Below are 16520 nucleotides of genomic sequence, written 5' to 3' on the forward strand. Positions count from 1 at the left end.
CTTAAGCCGATGATATTATTTAATTCTTCAGTAATAGCTGAGACAGTAAAATATGAGTTAGTTAAGCTGAGACCAGCTAAACCAGCTGAAGACTATATTTAGGCATAGCTGGTTAGATGTCTCTAGTAAATGTCAAAGGTATTAGAAGTGACTTACTATTACTTAATGTATTTTTAATAGTATCTGTGTGTATTTAGTATAATATACAATATTGATACATATATAGATTAGTGATTATACATTTATATGCTGTAAAGATATGTTAAGTTATATTATAATTTAAATATGAATAGCTGAGGCTTATAGTATTATGTACATCAGCATGTACCTGTCCATCAAACATCATATATATAGTGTCCCGTCTTCTATGATATTGCTTTGCTAGCAGTACTGACTTCCTTACAAGCTATGACACTCATTCGCTGCATAAAAGGTCCATAAGGGACAGTGGACAGAGACTCTTTCGCTGACACACACACACACGTCTAAGAACCTTCTGAGAGACTGCAACAGGTGCATGCTGCAAGACAAGATCGTCACTTCCATCTATTTCCAGCTTCTTCACAAAGTCTCGAGAAGGACAAGGAGAGCATGGACATGGTGCACATGGTCAGATAGCCATGAGAATAATGGTGACTTTCCTTTAAACTTCTGCTTGATATTTCTACAGTAGTTTTATCTACATGGAACTGTTCATGATACGCTTTACATTGTTATTTTAAGCCATTATGTGCTAAAATAAAATCACGCTTTATTTTTTATTTCAAACGGCTCTTTCATTCATAATCGCCTCAAGACACTAAAAGAAGCAATATATGTGTCTAAAATCCAACAGGGGGAGCTGTGATATGGGGGAACTGTGATGGTAGAAGATATGAAGGGTCTGTAATGTCAGGAGGGGGAGAGCTGTGATGTGGGGGATTGTGGTTGCAAGGGGGACTGTGATGTGAAGGAGGGCTGTGATCTAAGCGGGGCTATAATGTTGGAGGGCTCTGATGTGTAAGGGATTTGTGATATACGGAGGCTGTGATGGGAAAGGGGGGACTGAGGACATTAATGTAAAGGGGACTGTGATGTGAAAGACCTGAGTAGTAGAAGAAAAATTAGATTTGGACTTCTGCAGAAAGAAAATGTCACCAACCGGACCTCCATGAATTTTAATTCAGTACCCCAGCTGTATGGGGTGAATGTGATTTTGACTTTGCCTTTGTACTATTTATATATTTAAAAAATGTTACACTTACAGAAATGAAAGCCAATGGGTTTGTGAAAGACAGTCTTTCCCATGAGCTTAGTTCTGTTCCAGTCATATATCAGTTAAGACCATATGGCCCTTACACTAATGGAATATCCCTTGGATTACAAAATGTAAGCATTATATACAGTACAAGGTGTGACAATTTAATTCCTTAAGACTCTGGCGTTGCTCCATGGTGGTGACTCAAAGAGCCATTCACACTTGTGCGTGTTCTAACATGTTCTAACCTGCACTTGCCTGAGTCGCAGACAGGTTGACTTTTTGGAGAAGTAGAGGAAATAACGTGTGTGTTTTGCGCTGTTGGCAGAAAATGAGTGACAAAAATCTGGAGCAGCGGATTAACATCACATTTTGAATGAAAATTGTCAAAAGTGCAAGTGAAACTTTAGCTGTCTTACAATAGGCTTATGGTGAACATTCCTTGAAGAAATCAAATGTTTTTAAATGGCATAAATGGTTTAAAAAGGGGTGGGAAGATGACCACGATGATGCAAGAAGTGGGCAGCAAAAAATGCAAAGGACGGATTCAAATGTGAAAAATGAAAAGGTTGCGGGAATCTGTTTGGAGAAATAGACCAGAACTCTGGCCTAACAAGTGGATTCTCCACCACGACAAGGCTCCTGCACATGATGCATTAAGTGTTTGCGAGTTCCTGGCCCAGAACTCCAGTCTGAAACTTGACCCTTGACCTTATTCCCCTGACTTAGCACTCTGCAAACTTTGGACTGTTTCCAAAATTAAAAAACTTCTTAAAAGGATATAGATTTGATGACATTCTGGACATCTAGCTGGGCAGTGTTCTGGTAAACAAATTCCAGGTATGTTTTCGGCAGTGGCACAGCCATCTAGGAAAATGCATCCTTTCACAAGGGAACTACTTTGAAGGTGAGAACAGCCGCTAGGGTATTGGTAAGCAAATATTGTTTTTTTTTTACAGCCCATTCCTGGTATTAAGTTGTCACACCACATACATTGTACAGTTTGCTATTAATAAATTTAAGGCTTGAGAAATATAACTTGTCCGCATTTACAAAAGCTTATGTTTTCCCAAACATACATTTTTTCGGTTGTAATGCTGCTTCATGTGAACTCCATGATATTTCCTAATAAATACATTTACACTTACAAGCCACTTTATTAGGTACACTGTGCTAGTGCCAAGAAAATATCCCCCACACCATTACACCACCACTACCAGCCTGAATGGTTGATACAAGGCAGGATGGATCCATGCTTTCATGTTGTTTTCACCAAATTCTGACCCTACCATCTGAATATCGCAGCAACCAGTCTGCCCATTCTCCTCTGACATCAACAAGGCATTTTCCTCCACACAACTGCCACTCACTGGATATTTTCTCTGTTTTGGACCATTCTCTAAAAACCCTAGAGATGGTTGTGCGTGAAAATCCCAGTAGATGAGTAGTTTTTGAAATTCTCAGACCAGCCCGACTGGCACTAACAACCAAACCAAAGGTGCCAAATGTTAACTTAAATCCCCTTTATTCCCTATTCTGATGCTCATTTTAAACTTCAGCAAGTCATCTTCACCACGTCTAGATGCCTAAATTCATTGAGTTGCTGCCATGTGATTGGCTGATTAGCAATTTGTGTTACCGAGCAATTGAACAGGTGGACCTAATACAGTGACCTGTGAGTGTAAATCTTTAAGCCCAATCTCTTTAAAAAATGGTCATAAAATACTTGAGTTTCCGTTGTAGAGCTGACTTCACATCTTTATTTTTCAGGCTGTAAATGAAAGGATTTAGCTTGGTAATCACAGCTGTGTTGAGCAAAGACCAAAATTTACTAGACTTAGTGGTGCTGATTGGGGTTAAGTATTGACAAACAAGACTTGCATAGTAAAGAGTAACAACAGTTGGGTGTGAGGAACAAGTGTAGAAAGCTTTAGATCTCCCTGTACTAGTCTTCATTCTCATTCTGGTGGCAATGATGAATGAGTAGGAGATGAAGGTGAGGAGAAATGGGGTAAAGGTTGAGAGTAAACCCCCCTGTGTGAACATCAACAGCTCTAAAATAGAAGTGTCACTGCAGGAAAGTTTCATCAGTTCTACAAGGTAACAGAAGAAATGGTTAATTTCATTGGAAACGTAGCATGAGAATCTTGAAAATATACCCATTGCGGGTAGAATTTGTAGAAGACTAAATGACCAACAGAATATGGCCAAACCAGCACAGACGCTACAATTCATGACAGTTGAATAATGAAATGGTTTGCAAATGGCAACAAAACGATCGTAGCTCATGATAGTAAGAAGGATTAACTCATTGCCGCATAACCATCTAAAGAAATAACCATCCAAAGAAATACACCTGTGCCATGCAGTCATTGAAATATACTACATTATCTCATGTTACAAAGATAACAAGGATCCTGTGTACTGTTACAGTGGTAGAAGAAATGTTGACAACAGACAGATTACAAAGGAAGAAATACATTGGAGTGTTGACCTGAGGATCCAGACAAACCAATAGAAGAATGGACATGTTGCCACCAAGAGATATGAGATAAATGAGAAGAACCAGGAAAAATATAGGAACCTGTAATTGGGGGTAATCCGAAAGCCCATTAAGAATGAAGAAGGTCAACATTGTCTCGTTTTTCTCATTCATTTTTTAACTTTAAGAATTTAGCTAATCAGTAAGATTACCTTCGGTAAACTATTAGCCAACCAGACGCGGAGTACACAACACGTTTACCAACCTCCTACTGACAGTCTGTCCATAGGTTAGATTTTGCAACACACTTGCGGACTAAACTGAAAAATGTAAAGAGCGCTAGGTATCAGTGTATACTACCAAAAAATACAACTTCAAAAAAACTTTTAAACAAGAAATATTTTTTCCGGATAAAGATCTACAAATATTGTGCTATCAAAAAAGCCAATGTGTCCATAAATGTCCACAACCAATAAACCAGCTATGGTGCCAGTAGGGATCTATGCAACACTCTTGAATGTGCTCCAAACATTGCTTGCAAAAAAGTGCTCTTCAAATAGTGATCTTCAGTGGTCCCACTCCTTTCCCTGAGACTCACCAAACCTTTAAACCAAGCAGTAAACAGATCTATATGCGCTTGTGTACTGTTTCCGGGATCTGTATCTCCATCTTCCTCTATGTCCCCTTATATGCACTCATTAACTCAGGGATAAAAGGCCATAAACAGGATCATTGCACAACCAGTTTAATAGAAAAAAATGTATCACAGACAAAGAGGTAAAAAAACACTCACATGCTCTGTTGCCAAGACCGGCACCCAGCGAATCCCAGCAATGGAGAATTGGCATGCATTCCACTGGCCGGAAATTGCACCACTGGAAGTGATATCAATGGCTATGTGACCTCGGCTCAATGTGTTTCACCGTCATCGGCATCTTCAGGAAGCTAATTTGCAGACTAGGGGCTTACGATTAATGAATCCTCTCCTCATTTACTCAATTCAACCCTGTGCCTAGCCAAGTCAAATGAAAATATATTTCACTGTCGAAGAAGAATAACACTTGATCTCTGTTTCCTTATTTCATGTAATACAACATTTTGGTAAGTCACCCACAACAAATTATTGACTGACCTTTTGAAGAGCTTTTTTTACTCAACATCAGCTGGATCAACTGTGGGTATAGGATTATAACTTTTTTTTAAAATGGTTGAACTGGATGGACTTTTGTCTTTTTTCAGCCAGACTAATTATGTAACTATTCTCAATGAAGAGATCTTTTCCTCACCCGTACACCATTTTGCAGAAACTGTGTTGTGCAGGCTTAATGTAGTATGTGGGCTTTTCTTTCTTATGAGGAAATAGGACGATGGTAAGAATTATTTTTAAATATCTGCTCTGTCTGCATTAGGGCACACCACCGTTAAACCATTCGAAGAACTTTTCTATCATTTGACCTGGATGTCATAATATTCATAGCAGGTGCATATAATATGGTACATGGTATGGTTATTAGCATGTATCTTCTTGGTACTGTGGATTATATGCCAACGATATGTACCCACACTACTCTGATCATTTATGTTAAGTTCTATCCATGATTAACCCCAGTGGGTGTCGGGGTGTGTGGCTTGGATGGAACTAGGCTGAGGCTGCTATTATCTGTGTGACGGAAGGGCTTGCACAGTGTGCAGCGATTAATATATTTCCTTTGCCTTCACGTTCTATTGGCTTGTGTTTATAATTGCATGCCCATTGGTGGGACAATTGTTGGTTGGGAGAAGGGACTCTTCCTGGGTTGACATTTAATGGTTTCTTCCCTGTAAACCATGTTAAACTTTCAACAAAAATTTAAAAAAATATATTTTGCCTGATATCTGGACATTAAGTCCTCATGCACACTAGACGTTTTTACAGCGGCTGTTTTTGGCTTTTTGGAGATTTGCACCAGATTTTGTACTCTCCAGTTTTAGTAAATGAACCCCAATGTGTCTCTCTTGCCCATCTCATATAGTTGGGAGCTATGTTTTATATATAGATAATGGAGCATTTAATACACTGCAAAGGATTTACAGAGCACTAGGGGATACCTAAAGAGACAGCAGAGCAGAAGCAGCCCACTTTGAGGCAGGGGTTGTCTCATTAACCACTTGAGCCCCAGAGGATTTACCCCCCTTAATGACCAGGCCTTTTTTTGCTGTTTGGCGCTGCACTAATTCAAATGATAATTGCGCAGTCATGCAATGCTGTACCCAAACTAAATTTACGTCCTTTTTTTCACACAAATAGAGCTTTCTTTTGGTGGTATTTTATCACCTGTGCACTTTTTATTTTTTGCGCTATAAACAAAAAAACACGAAAATTTTGAAAAAAAACCCAATATTTTCTACCTTCAGCTATAAAAAATATATCGTAAACTCAAAGTTAGTCATAAATTTAAGCCAAAATGTATTCTGCTACATGTTTTTGGTAAAAAAAAATCCCGTGCATTAGCGGGCAAACTCGCGCTATCTGGGAGGGGTGCTAACACTATCGGAAGTCACCAGTGACACTAATACAGTGATCAGTAAAAATCTGTTCACTGTAATCAATGACACTGGTGACAGGGCAGTGAAGGGGTTAACTGGGGGGGGGGGCGATCAAGGGGTTAGATGGGATTACTGGTGTATTAGCGGGCAATCTGGCGCTATCTGGGAGGGGCGCTAACACTATCAGAGGTCGCCAGCGACACTGATACAGTGATCAGTAAAAATCGGTTCACTGATCAGTGACACTGGTGACAGGGCAGTGAAGGGGTTAACTCGGGGGGGGGGCGATCAGGGGGTTAAATGGGATTACTGGTGTACTAGCGGGCAAACTGGCGCTATCTGGGAGGGGCGCTAACACTATCGGAAGTCGCCAGCGACACTGATACAGTGATCAGTAAAAATTGGTTCACTAATCAGTGACACTGGTGACAGGGCAGTGAAGGGGTTAACTGGGGGGGGGGCGATCAGGGGGTTAAATGTGTCCTAGAGTGTTCTAACTGTGGGTATGTGCTGTTTTACTCACTGTTTGTATGTCTTCTCTGTCTAGAGCGGAATGTGTCCAGGCAGAGAAGATTGACATCATATCCTGTCCTGTGTAACTGTCAACACAGGACAGGATAGGACAGGGACCAATCATCTGATTTCAGCCAGACATCACTGGCTGAAATCGAATGATTGATCCCTCCAGGATCAAATGGTGTCACCCGTGGGTCGGCAGGAACGCGCGCGCCCCCTGCCGGCGAAAACGTCGGGAGTGCGGAGCCCGTTTTAAAACGTGCTTTTGCGCCCCAGTGCCGCCCTGCACACGTGTATATGCAGTGGCAGGGCGGCAAGTGGTTAAGAGGTCAGTGCTGGTCTCTCCCGATGTTCCATTCTGCTGTGCAGCCACTGAGGGATCCAGCTGCGGCTGGACTCTAGTGGCCCAGACTCTGCCTGAGTTCCATTGGAGTAAGGGGGTCCCCAGAAGCCACATCAGCTCTGCCTGAGACCACCACACCAGCTTTGTCTGAGACGCTGCCGGCTCTATCTGGGACTATCACATCAGCCCTGCATGAGTGTATGCTTCTCCTGTGTTGTCTGACCTGTTTATGAACTGCCTCTTACCTCCCTGTTGGATTACAAAGTGCTGTAGAGACTTTAACTTTGCCCTCCGGGGCTGAATTACAAAGTATTTTGGGCTCTCTCTCTGCACTACTCCCCATTCAGTGACTGTTGTCTGTTTTAATAAAGCTTTAAGTGTTTGCCATCTGCCTTGTGTGTTCTGTCCCGCTTACCCTCCATCACAATATCCAAACAAGGAGACAGTCAAGTCTTTAACTGAAGGCTTTACAAACGGTTTCCAGTTCCTGTATTTTCTGGATCAGGTTGTATTTTAGTTAACAATTTGAAGTCCGTTTCACAATTTCCACATATAGTTAGGGAAAAATTAAACAAAGAACTTCTAGAAGGCCGTATGGCCGGACCATTTACAAATCCACCTTTTTCATGATCACTTTGTCTCCACCTGTTGCTGTGCCCGTCTCCCGACCTTCTTCCTTTTCTTTCCTCTCTTCCTTCAATATCTTTACATCTGGTGTCTCCCCCCTCCCCCCTTTTTTTCTCCTCTCTCCTTTTCTCTTTCCTCTCTGTCTGGGTGTATTCTCTTGGTTTTATGGAATTATCTCATTACTGTTGAATATCGCCTGTCTGAGGATGCCCCCCTTGTATCTATGTTTGGATTCATCTTCCTTCATCCCCATGGATCATACTGATACCTATGTTGTTGTTTTTTGCCCATTCCATTGTCGATGTTCTTATTATTTTCTTATATTGGACATTTGTGTACATCACATTGCAGTGTCAGTGGGCGGGGCGGTGGGTCCTCTGGTGGGAGGAGATTGGACATTTGTGTACATCACATTTCTCTTTCACTTTCCTCTTCTATACATTGCATTGAGCCATCCTGAGCACACTCCCTCTACCCGGCAACTGGTGATCAGCTCTGAGTTCATTTTCCTATTGGACAGAGAGCCAAAATCATCCAATCAGCACACAGTTCCGCCCTCCTGTACACAGTCCTGACTCACCGTGTGACTCTCCCTGGGCTGTGTACGGTGGACGGAGCTGAGGTTTGGGGTCTCTGTGAGGCGGAAGAAGATGATCCCCCCCATCCTGATTATTATCGGGGTCTCCGGGGTGTATGGAGGTGAGTCTGGGGGGAGGGGCTGTTACTTATAAATATGATGTCATATATTTCCTGATATTAGGAGAGACAATGTTATATATTAGTGATGTCACACCTGTACGGATATCTCCTGTATATGGAGAGCGGTGATGTCACACCTGTACGGATATCTCCTGTATATGGGGAGTGGTGATGTCACACCTGTACGGATATCTCCTGTATATGGGGAGTGGTGATGTCACACCTGTACGGATATCTCCTGTATATGGGGAGCGGTGATGTCACACCTGTACGGATATCTCCTGTATATGGGGAGCGGTGATGTCACACCTGTACGGATATCTCCTGTATATGGGGAGCGGTGATGTCACACCTGTACGGATATCTCCTGTATATGGAGAGTGGTGATGTCACACCTGTACAGATATCTCCTGTATATGGGGAGTGGTGATGTCACACCTGTACAGATATCTCCTGTATATGGAGAGTGGTGATGTCACACCTGTACAGATATCCTGTATATGGGGAGTGGTGATGTCACACCTGTACAGATTTCCTATGTATATGGAGAGTAGTGATGTCACACCTGTACGGATATCCCCTGTATATGGGGAGTGGTGATGTCACACACAGATATAAATGTACAGGGGTGTACAGCCCCCCCTCTATGACCAGCTGTATGCTGTACCAGGAATGCTGCAGTTTTCCTCTAGACATATCACACGCTCGCTCAGCATTCTACCGCTCAGCCGGAATCCTCACAAAGCCGTATTTTCTGCGTTACAATTTGATATAAAATACCTCGTAGCGTTTTTCTAACATTTGTTTGCAATTCACAAAACAAGAACAATACTAAAACACGGCGTGCGGCATTTATCTCAGGACGTGATATCCAGGGGGGTGGATACAGTGGGGAAGGATTAGAACCCCTGTCAGTTTTTATTGCTAATAAAGAGGTAAAATGGTTTGTGGCCAGTTCCCACTCCGTGCGTTTCTGCCGGGTTCACACTCCATGCGTTTCTGCCGGTTTCACACTACACGCGTTTCTGCCGGGTTCCCACTCCATGCGTTTCTGCCGGGTTCCCACTCCATGCGTTTCTGCCGGGTTCCCACTACACGCGTTTCTGCCGGGTTCCCACTACACGCGTTTCTGCCGGCTTCACACTCCGTGCGTTTCTACCGGGTTCACACTCCACGCGTTTCTGCCGGCTTCACACTCCATGCGTTTCTGCCGGGTTCACACTCCATGCGTTTCTGCCGGGTTCCCACTACACGCGTTTCTGCCGGGTTCCCACTACACGCGTTTCTGCCGGGTTCACACTCCGTGCGTTTCTACCGGGTTCACACTCCATGCGTTTCTGCCGGGTTCACACTGATGCAGTGCGACACATCACATGGGATCCGCAGAGGAACCACACCGCATTCCTGTGCAAACCACATGTGGTCTCTGCGGTGCAGTTTCAGCCGTACATTTTTTATGGCTCAGATCGCACCGCATCGGCACCAAAATAGTTCAGGACCCTTGTTTTGTCGGCACTAGTATCGGATTGCAGGATATTCTCACCCATGTGATCCGATTCTGCACATCACACTGCGTTCTGCGATACGATTTCGGGGTGTTAACTTAACATTCACACCCGCAGTCGTTTGCATGAACGGGGTGCAATCAAGATGCGGTGTGGAAATCTCACAGAAACCGGAGTGAATCCGGCACCACATCAGTGTGAACTCGAGCTCAGCTGCTTTTTTTCTGCATCCAAAATGCACAGAAAGTAGGTGATATGGTTGTCAGTGTCATAGTTCACATCAGTGCTTGCAGCTCCAGTGCGTTCCGGATGCAGAAAAAAAGTAGAACACGCGGCATTTTTCCTGCACAGAACTGTACTGTAACGTGGTAAAATGCATCAAAAATGCACCGGAACGCACATGTCCATATTTAAATTGATGAAAAAGAGAGGGGGAAAAATGAACTGGAACACATCAAAAACGCACCGTAACGCGTCAAAAAACATATAAAATGCACCAGGATGCATAAAAATGCATCCAAACCGCGCATGCAGAAACGCATCTGGACTGCGTTTCCATAGTGTGAAGCGACTCTTATTATTATTATACAGTATTTATCAAGCGCCAATAGTTCGCTCAGCGCTGTACATTACAAAGGGGGACAGAACATGTGACAGAACAATACCAATACAATGCAAAACATGAGGGGATTGAGGGCCCTGCTCCTTGGAGCTTACAATCTAGGAGGGAGGGGATAGTGGTACAGGAGGAGATAGCTGTGGGGGATGGAGTGGTAGGAAGAGTGGAGGAGGTCGGCAGGTTAGCAGGGGGTGGGGTAGGCTTCCCTGAAGAGATGGGTTTTCAGGGTGCACCTAAAGGAGAGGAGAGTAGGTGATAATCTGATGGGTTGGGGCAGGGAGTTCCAGAGGATGGGTGACACCCTGGAGAAGTCCTGGAGGCGGGCATGGGAGGAGGAGACCAGGGAACTAGAGAGAAGGAGGTCTTGTGAGGAGCGGAGTGTGCGTGTTGGGCGGTACTTGGATATTAGGTCGGTGATGTAGTTCGGGGCAGTATGGTGGACGGCTTTGTACGTCAGTGTTAGGATTTTAAATTTGATCCGTTGCGCAATCGGAAGCCAGTGGAGGGATTGGCAGAGGGGGGTGGTGGAGATGGAGCGGTTGGAAAGGTGAATGAGTCTGGCAGCCGTATTCAGGAAGGACTGAAGCAGGGATAGCCTGTGGTGAGGCAGGCCAGTGAGGAGGGAGTTGCAGTAGTCGAGTCGTGATATGATGAGGGAGTGGATGAGCTGTTTAGTGGTTTCTGGGGTTAGGAACGTGCGGATTTTGGCGATGTTGCGGAGGTGGAGTCTGCACGAGTTTGTTAAAGATTGGACTTGGGGCTGGAAGGATAGGTTGGAGTCCAGAATGACACCAAGTACTCTGGCCTGCGGGGCGGGTTTGATATTGGCGTTGTTGGATGTAATGGAGAAGTCAATGGGGGGTGGGGTTCGGGCTGGGGGGAAGACAAGAAGCTCGGTTTTGGAGAGATTCAGTTTAAGGAAGTGGAGCGACATCCAATCTGATATGTCGCTCAGTAGGTGTGTGATTCGGGCTGAGACCGAGGGGGTGAGGTGGGGGGTTGAGAGATAGATTTGTGTGTCGTCGGCATAGAGGTGGTAGTTGAAGCCGTCAGAGTGTATGAGTTGGCCAAGGGAGGAGGTGTAGATGGAGAAGAGAAGGGGCCCAAGGACAGAGCCTTGAGGGACCCCAACAGAGAGGGGGAGTGAGGGGGAGGTGGTAGCATTATAGGTAACGCTGAAAGAGCGTTGTGACAGGTAGGATGAGAGCCAGGAGAGAGCAGAACCTCTGAGGCCGAGGGAGTGTAGTATTTTGAGGAGGAGGGGGTGGTCAACTGTGTCGAAGGCCACAGAGAGGTCAAGGAGTAGGAGCACTGAATAGTGGCCATTAGCTTTGGCGGTTAGAAGGTCGTTGGAGAGTTTGAGTAAGGCGGTTTCGGTGGAGTGTAGGGGACGGAAGCCCGACTGTAGGGGATCGAGGAGGTTGTTGTCGTTGAGGTGAGAGCATAGGCGGGTGTAGACGAGGCGCTCGAGGAGTTTAGATGTAAGTGGGAGCAGGGAGATGGGTCTGAGGTTGTTCGGGTCATTGGGGTCCAGGGAGGGCTTTTTAAGTATGGGGGTGATGTGTGCATGTTTCAGAGGGGAGGGGAAAGTGCCGGAGGAGAGGGAGAGATTAAAGATGTGGGTGAGGGAGCGTAGGATGGAGGGGGAGGGAGGTCGTAGGAATTGTGAGGGGATAGGGTCGAGGGGGCAGGTGGTGAGGCGGGCATCAGAGAGGATCTTGGAGACTTCCTCGATGGTAGTAAGGTCAAAGGTGTGGAGTGTTGGGGGAGCTTCAGTATGAGGAATGTAGGGTGGGGTGGAAGTGGAGGTCAGAGCAGTGGTGGGGCCGTGGGAGAGGGGTGATGAGGGGGTAGCTGAGTGAGGGGGAACGGGGTTGGAGGGAGTTTGAGGAGTGACGAAGTCCCTGCGGGTGAGGGGGAGGGGGGATGAGGGGGTAGCTGTGTGAGAGGGGACGGGTTGAGAGGGCGTGTGAGTTGCGGCGATGTCCTTGCGAATTGTGTCAATCTTGTTTTTGAAGTGATTGGCAATCTCAAGGGCGGTGAGTGAGGTGCTAGGTGGAGGTGGGGGTGGAGAGAGTAGAGAGTTGAAGGTGGAGAAGAGTCGGCGAGGATTGGAGGAGAGGGCCTTGATGAGGGTCAGGAAGTAGGCTTGTTTGGCTGCGTGGAGGGAGGAGGTGTAGGTGCGGATGGCAGATTTGTAGCGGGTGAAGGCTTGTTGGGATTTTGTTTTGCGCCATAGTCGCTCCAGGGCACGACTGTGTCGTTTGAGGGTTTTGGTGTGATCAGTCTGCCAGGGCTGGAGCGGTCGGGGTCTGATGTTGCGTGTGGTTAAAGGCGCTAGTGAGTCAAGGGCTGCTGACAGCGCATTGTTGTAGGCAGTCATAGCCAAGTCGGGGCAGGACAAGGGGAGGATGCTGTCATGAAGTTGATCAGCTGCAGAGTGGAGGGGGGCAGGGTTAAGGTTGCGGAGGTTACGGCTGGTAGTGTGACATTTGGAGGGGTAGGCTTTGGAGGACGAGGAGATAGAGAAGGTAATCAGGTTGTGGTCAGAGAGAGGGAAGGGGGTGTTAGTGAGGTTGTGGGGAGCGCAGTGGTTGGAGAAGACAAGATCAAGGATATTTCCGTCGGAGTGGGTGGTGGATTGTATGCACTGCGCAAGTGCAAAGGAGGAGGTTAAGTGGAGGAGATGGGATGTGTCTGGGTTGTCAAGGTTGACAGGGATGTTGAAATCCCCAAGAATGATGGTGGGTAGCTCAGAGGAGAGGAAGAAGGGTAGCCAGGAGGAAAAGTCATCCAGGAAGCGGGGTATGGATCCAGGAGGCCGGTATATCACAGCAATCTTCAGGGAGGTTGGGGAGAATAGTCGGACGCAGTGGGCCTCGAAGGAGGAGAAGGATAGGGAGGGGGGGTTTGGGAGGACTCGGAAGGTGCTCTGCGATGACAGGAGCAGACCAACCCCACCACCTTTACGACCGTTGGGCCTGGGTGAGTGGGTCCAGGTGAGACCTCCGTAGGAGAGTGCAGCAGGGGAGGTAGAATCAGTGGGCTGGATCCAGGTTTCTGTAATCGCTAGGAGGTTGAGGGAGCGGGAAACAAAGAGGTCGTGGATGGCGGTAAGCTTGTTGCACACCGATCGGGCGTTCAGGAGTGCACATGAAAATGGGGGGAAGATTTTAGGGAGCAGGGGGACAGATACTAAGTTGTGGGGGTTGCGGTAGGACGTGGAGGCGGGAGGGTGTTGTGCGGGTGAGGGAGGTGGAGGGCCAGGATTTGGGGAGATGTCCCCCGCGGCTAGGAGGAGGAGAAGGGTGAGAAAGGTGGCATGGGAGCGGGATGTGCAGGAGCGTGAGAAACTACTAGTGGAGGTGTTCGGGTCAGTGGGAGAGTGGAGTAATAGGAGGAGGTGGTGGGTGCCATAGAGGGGCGAAGGAAGCAGTGAGGACACAATTTACAATTATTTAGGAGGAGCAGAGGGATATAGTGAATGGATTTTGGGAACGGAGGAGAGGAAAATGAGAAGGAGGAGTAGAAGAGGCATTTTGGGGGGGTTATGAGAGCAGTAGTAGGGAGATGATAGCAATAAGGGGGGAGATGTACCGCAGAAATCTGCCAACTCACTCAGTCAGCGCGCTCCCTGCTGCATGTGTATTAATACAGAAGAAGAAAGGTGACTGGGATACAGTGAAGGGAAGCTGATCCCACAGGACACACGCGGCGTATCAAACACAACGAAGTCCAATGAAGGAAATACAAAATATCTATAAATGTCAAATATTGAATGAAAATAGTCAAAAATCAGACATATAAATTCCCTTCTTCCACCAATAAAAAACACAGCATTGCCATTGGGGAGATTTCCCTTCACTTCCTGTCCCATAGCCAAAACAGGAAGTGAGAGGAAATCCCTACAATAAAGGGAATACCTTGGGGCCCCCCAGGTCACGAGGACTAGTGCCCCCATCGGAAGATTTCCCCTCTATTACTGTTCTGGGGACAACCCAAAATGTGGGAATTTCTTTCACTTTCAATGATGATGGTAAACAGGACAAATAGAGAGGGGGGTCTCCCTATCGGGGCCACAGACAGCAACAAACACCTGAGCGGGGTTCTAATCCATCTCCACTCTGTCCAACACTAAGTCCCCGGTCACATTGGATGTGAATTGCCATGTGATTTGTATGCCGTGTGACTTGTGAATCGCATGCCAAGTCGCACCCCATTGTCCGCAATTAGAGCGGAGCCGCCCCGATTCCTGGAGTAGTCCATGCGCTGCTTTTGGTGCGATTTGTATAGAGATCTGTGTCATGTCTTACAAATCGCACCTGAAATCAGCTTGTCATCCGACTTCACTGTAAGTTGTACGATTTCAGAGTCGGGTTTGGTGTGAGCGGCTTGTAACACAAACGTTTTGCCTTTAGTTATACTTTATGTAATCTGAACCCGATGATTCCGTGTTTTTCCATATTTTGGTTTTTATACATTACTCTTTATCCACTCGCCCTCCTGAGGATTCCCCCCCCCCTCCCCCCCCTCCTGACCAGGACATTGTTTGCATTACAGCACTGTGTTACTTTACCTGACAATTGCGCGGTCATGCAACGCTGCACCCAAATGAAATTTACCTCCTTTTTTCCCTATAAATTGAGCTTTCTTTCGGTGGTATCTGATCGCTTGTGCGGTTTTTTATGCTATAAAAAAAAGACCGACAGTTTTGAGAAAAAAACAATATTTTTGACTTTTTGCTATTAAACATGTCCAGTAAAAAAAAATTAAAAAATCTAATTTCGTCATAAATTTAGACCAAATTGTATTCTGCTCCATGGCTTTGCTAAAAAAAATCCCATTACGTGTAAATTAATTGGTTTACGTGAAAGTTATAGCGTTTACAAATGGTGGTATAGATATTGGGATTTTTTTTTTCTTTATTTTTAATTAGTAATGGCGGCAATCAGTGACTTATAGCAGGACTGCGACGGACATTCTGACACTGGGGGGGAACTGACTTGGTGTCACTGACATCCCCAGTGACACCAATACAGTGATCAGTGCTAATAAAAAGTACTGACACTGTACTATAAAAGGGGTTAACATGAGGGGCGATCAAAGGGTTAACTGTGTGCTGTGTGTGTTTTACTGTGTGCCAGTGTGTTTGTGCTTCACTGTAAGCACACTGCTTTGCATGGCTGTACTATGCACAGCCAAGCAAAGCAGTGTGCAGGAGCTGACAGGAGAGAGAACTCTTTTGCTTACTGTACTAATGGCACTGGGCAGGAAGGGGTTATTTTGGGGCTATCAAAGGGTTAACTTTGTGCTGGGTGTGTTTTACTAGGGGGCGGGATGTGTGTGCTTCACTGTAAACACATTGCTTTAGATAGCTTTGCACAGCCATCCAAAGCAGTGTGCACAAGCTGACAGGGAGGAGAACTGTTAGTAAACAGTTCTCCTCCCCGTCGGAGATCTTCGGCAATTACTGGGCACCAGTGAGTAATCACCGGCTGGGACCCAGTGATTGACAGCCATGGCTGCGAATGGCGGGTAGGGTGCACACCCCCCACACAGAAATGCAAAATCACGTATATATACATGTGATTTTGTGCACCCCTGTAGCTGTATTTCTGCTATAGAGCAGTTGGGAAGCTGTTAATTAGGGGCTGTGACATGAAAGACCTGAGTGATAGAAGAAAAATTTTATTTGGACCTTTGCAGGAAAAAAATGTTACCAAATGGACCTCCCGTGAAATTTAAAGCAGTACCCCGGTATAAAGTGTGGTCACCTTAAAGAGGAGATTGCCCCCCTCCCCCCCAAAAAAAAATAATACTTCAAAGTCAGCAGCTACAAATACTGTAACTGCTGTCTTTTCATATTCGGGCACTTACCTGTCCAGGCATCCAGCGGTGTCCTCTCCTGAGCCGATTCTTCAGTCATCTATTGGGTGATGGCACCGCCATCTTGACTAAGGGAAACT

The 16520-nt window shown here is 45.9% G+C and overlaps 1 protein-coding gene across 1 annotated transcript in view; it reads left to right on the forward strand.

Annotated features, from left to right (window-relative positions):
• The first annotated feature begins 8293 nt into the window (after positions 1 to 8293).
• The window catches only part of LOC149432939 (class I histocompatibility antigen, F10 alpha chain-like), a 55491-nt gene continuing 47264 nt past the window's right edge, over positions 8294 to 16520 (forward strand). The window contains exon 1 of the mRNA XM_089664789.1: positions 8294 to 8430. Coding sequence (XP_089520915.1) covers positions 8382 to 8430 — 49 coding nt within the window. The 5' untranslated portion in view covers positions 8294 to 8381. The remainder of the gene's footprint in view (positions 8431 to 16520) is intronic.

The sequence above is a fragment of the Staurois parvus genome, unplaced genomic scaffold, assembly GCF_062004578.1.
Source record: "Staurois parvus isolate SC_StPar_1 unplaced genomic scaffold, SC_StPar_1.0 ptg002043l, whole genome shotgun sequence".
Lineage (NCBI taxonomy): Eukaryota > Metazoa > Chordata > Amphibia > Anura > Ranidae > Staurois > Staurois parvus.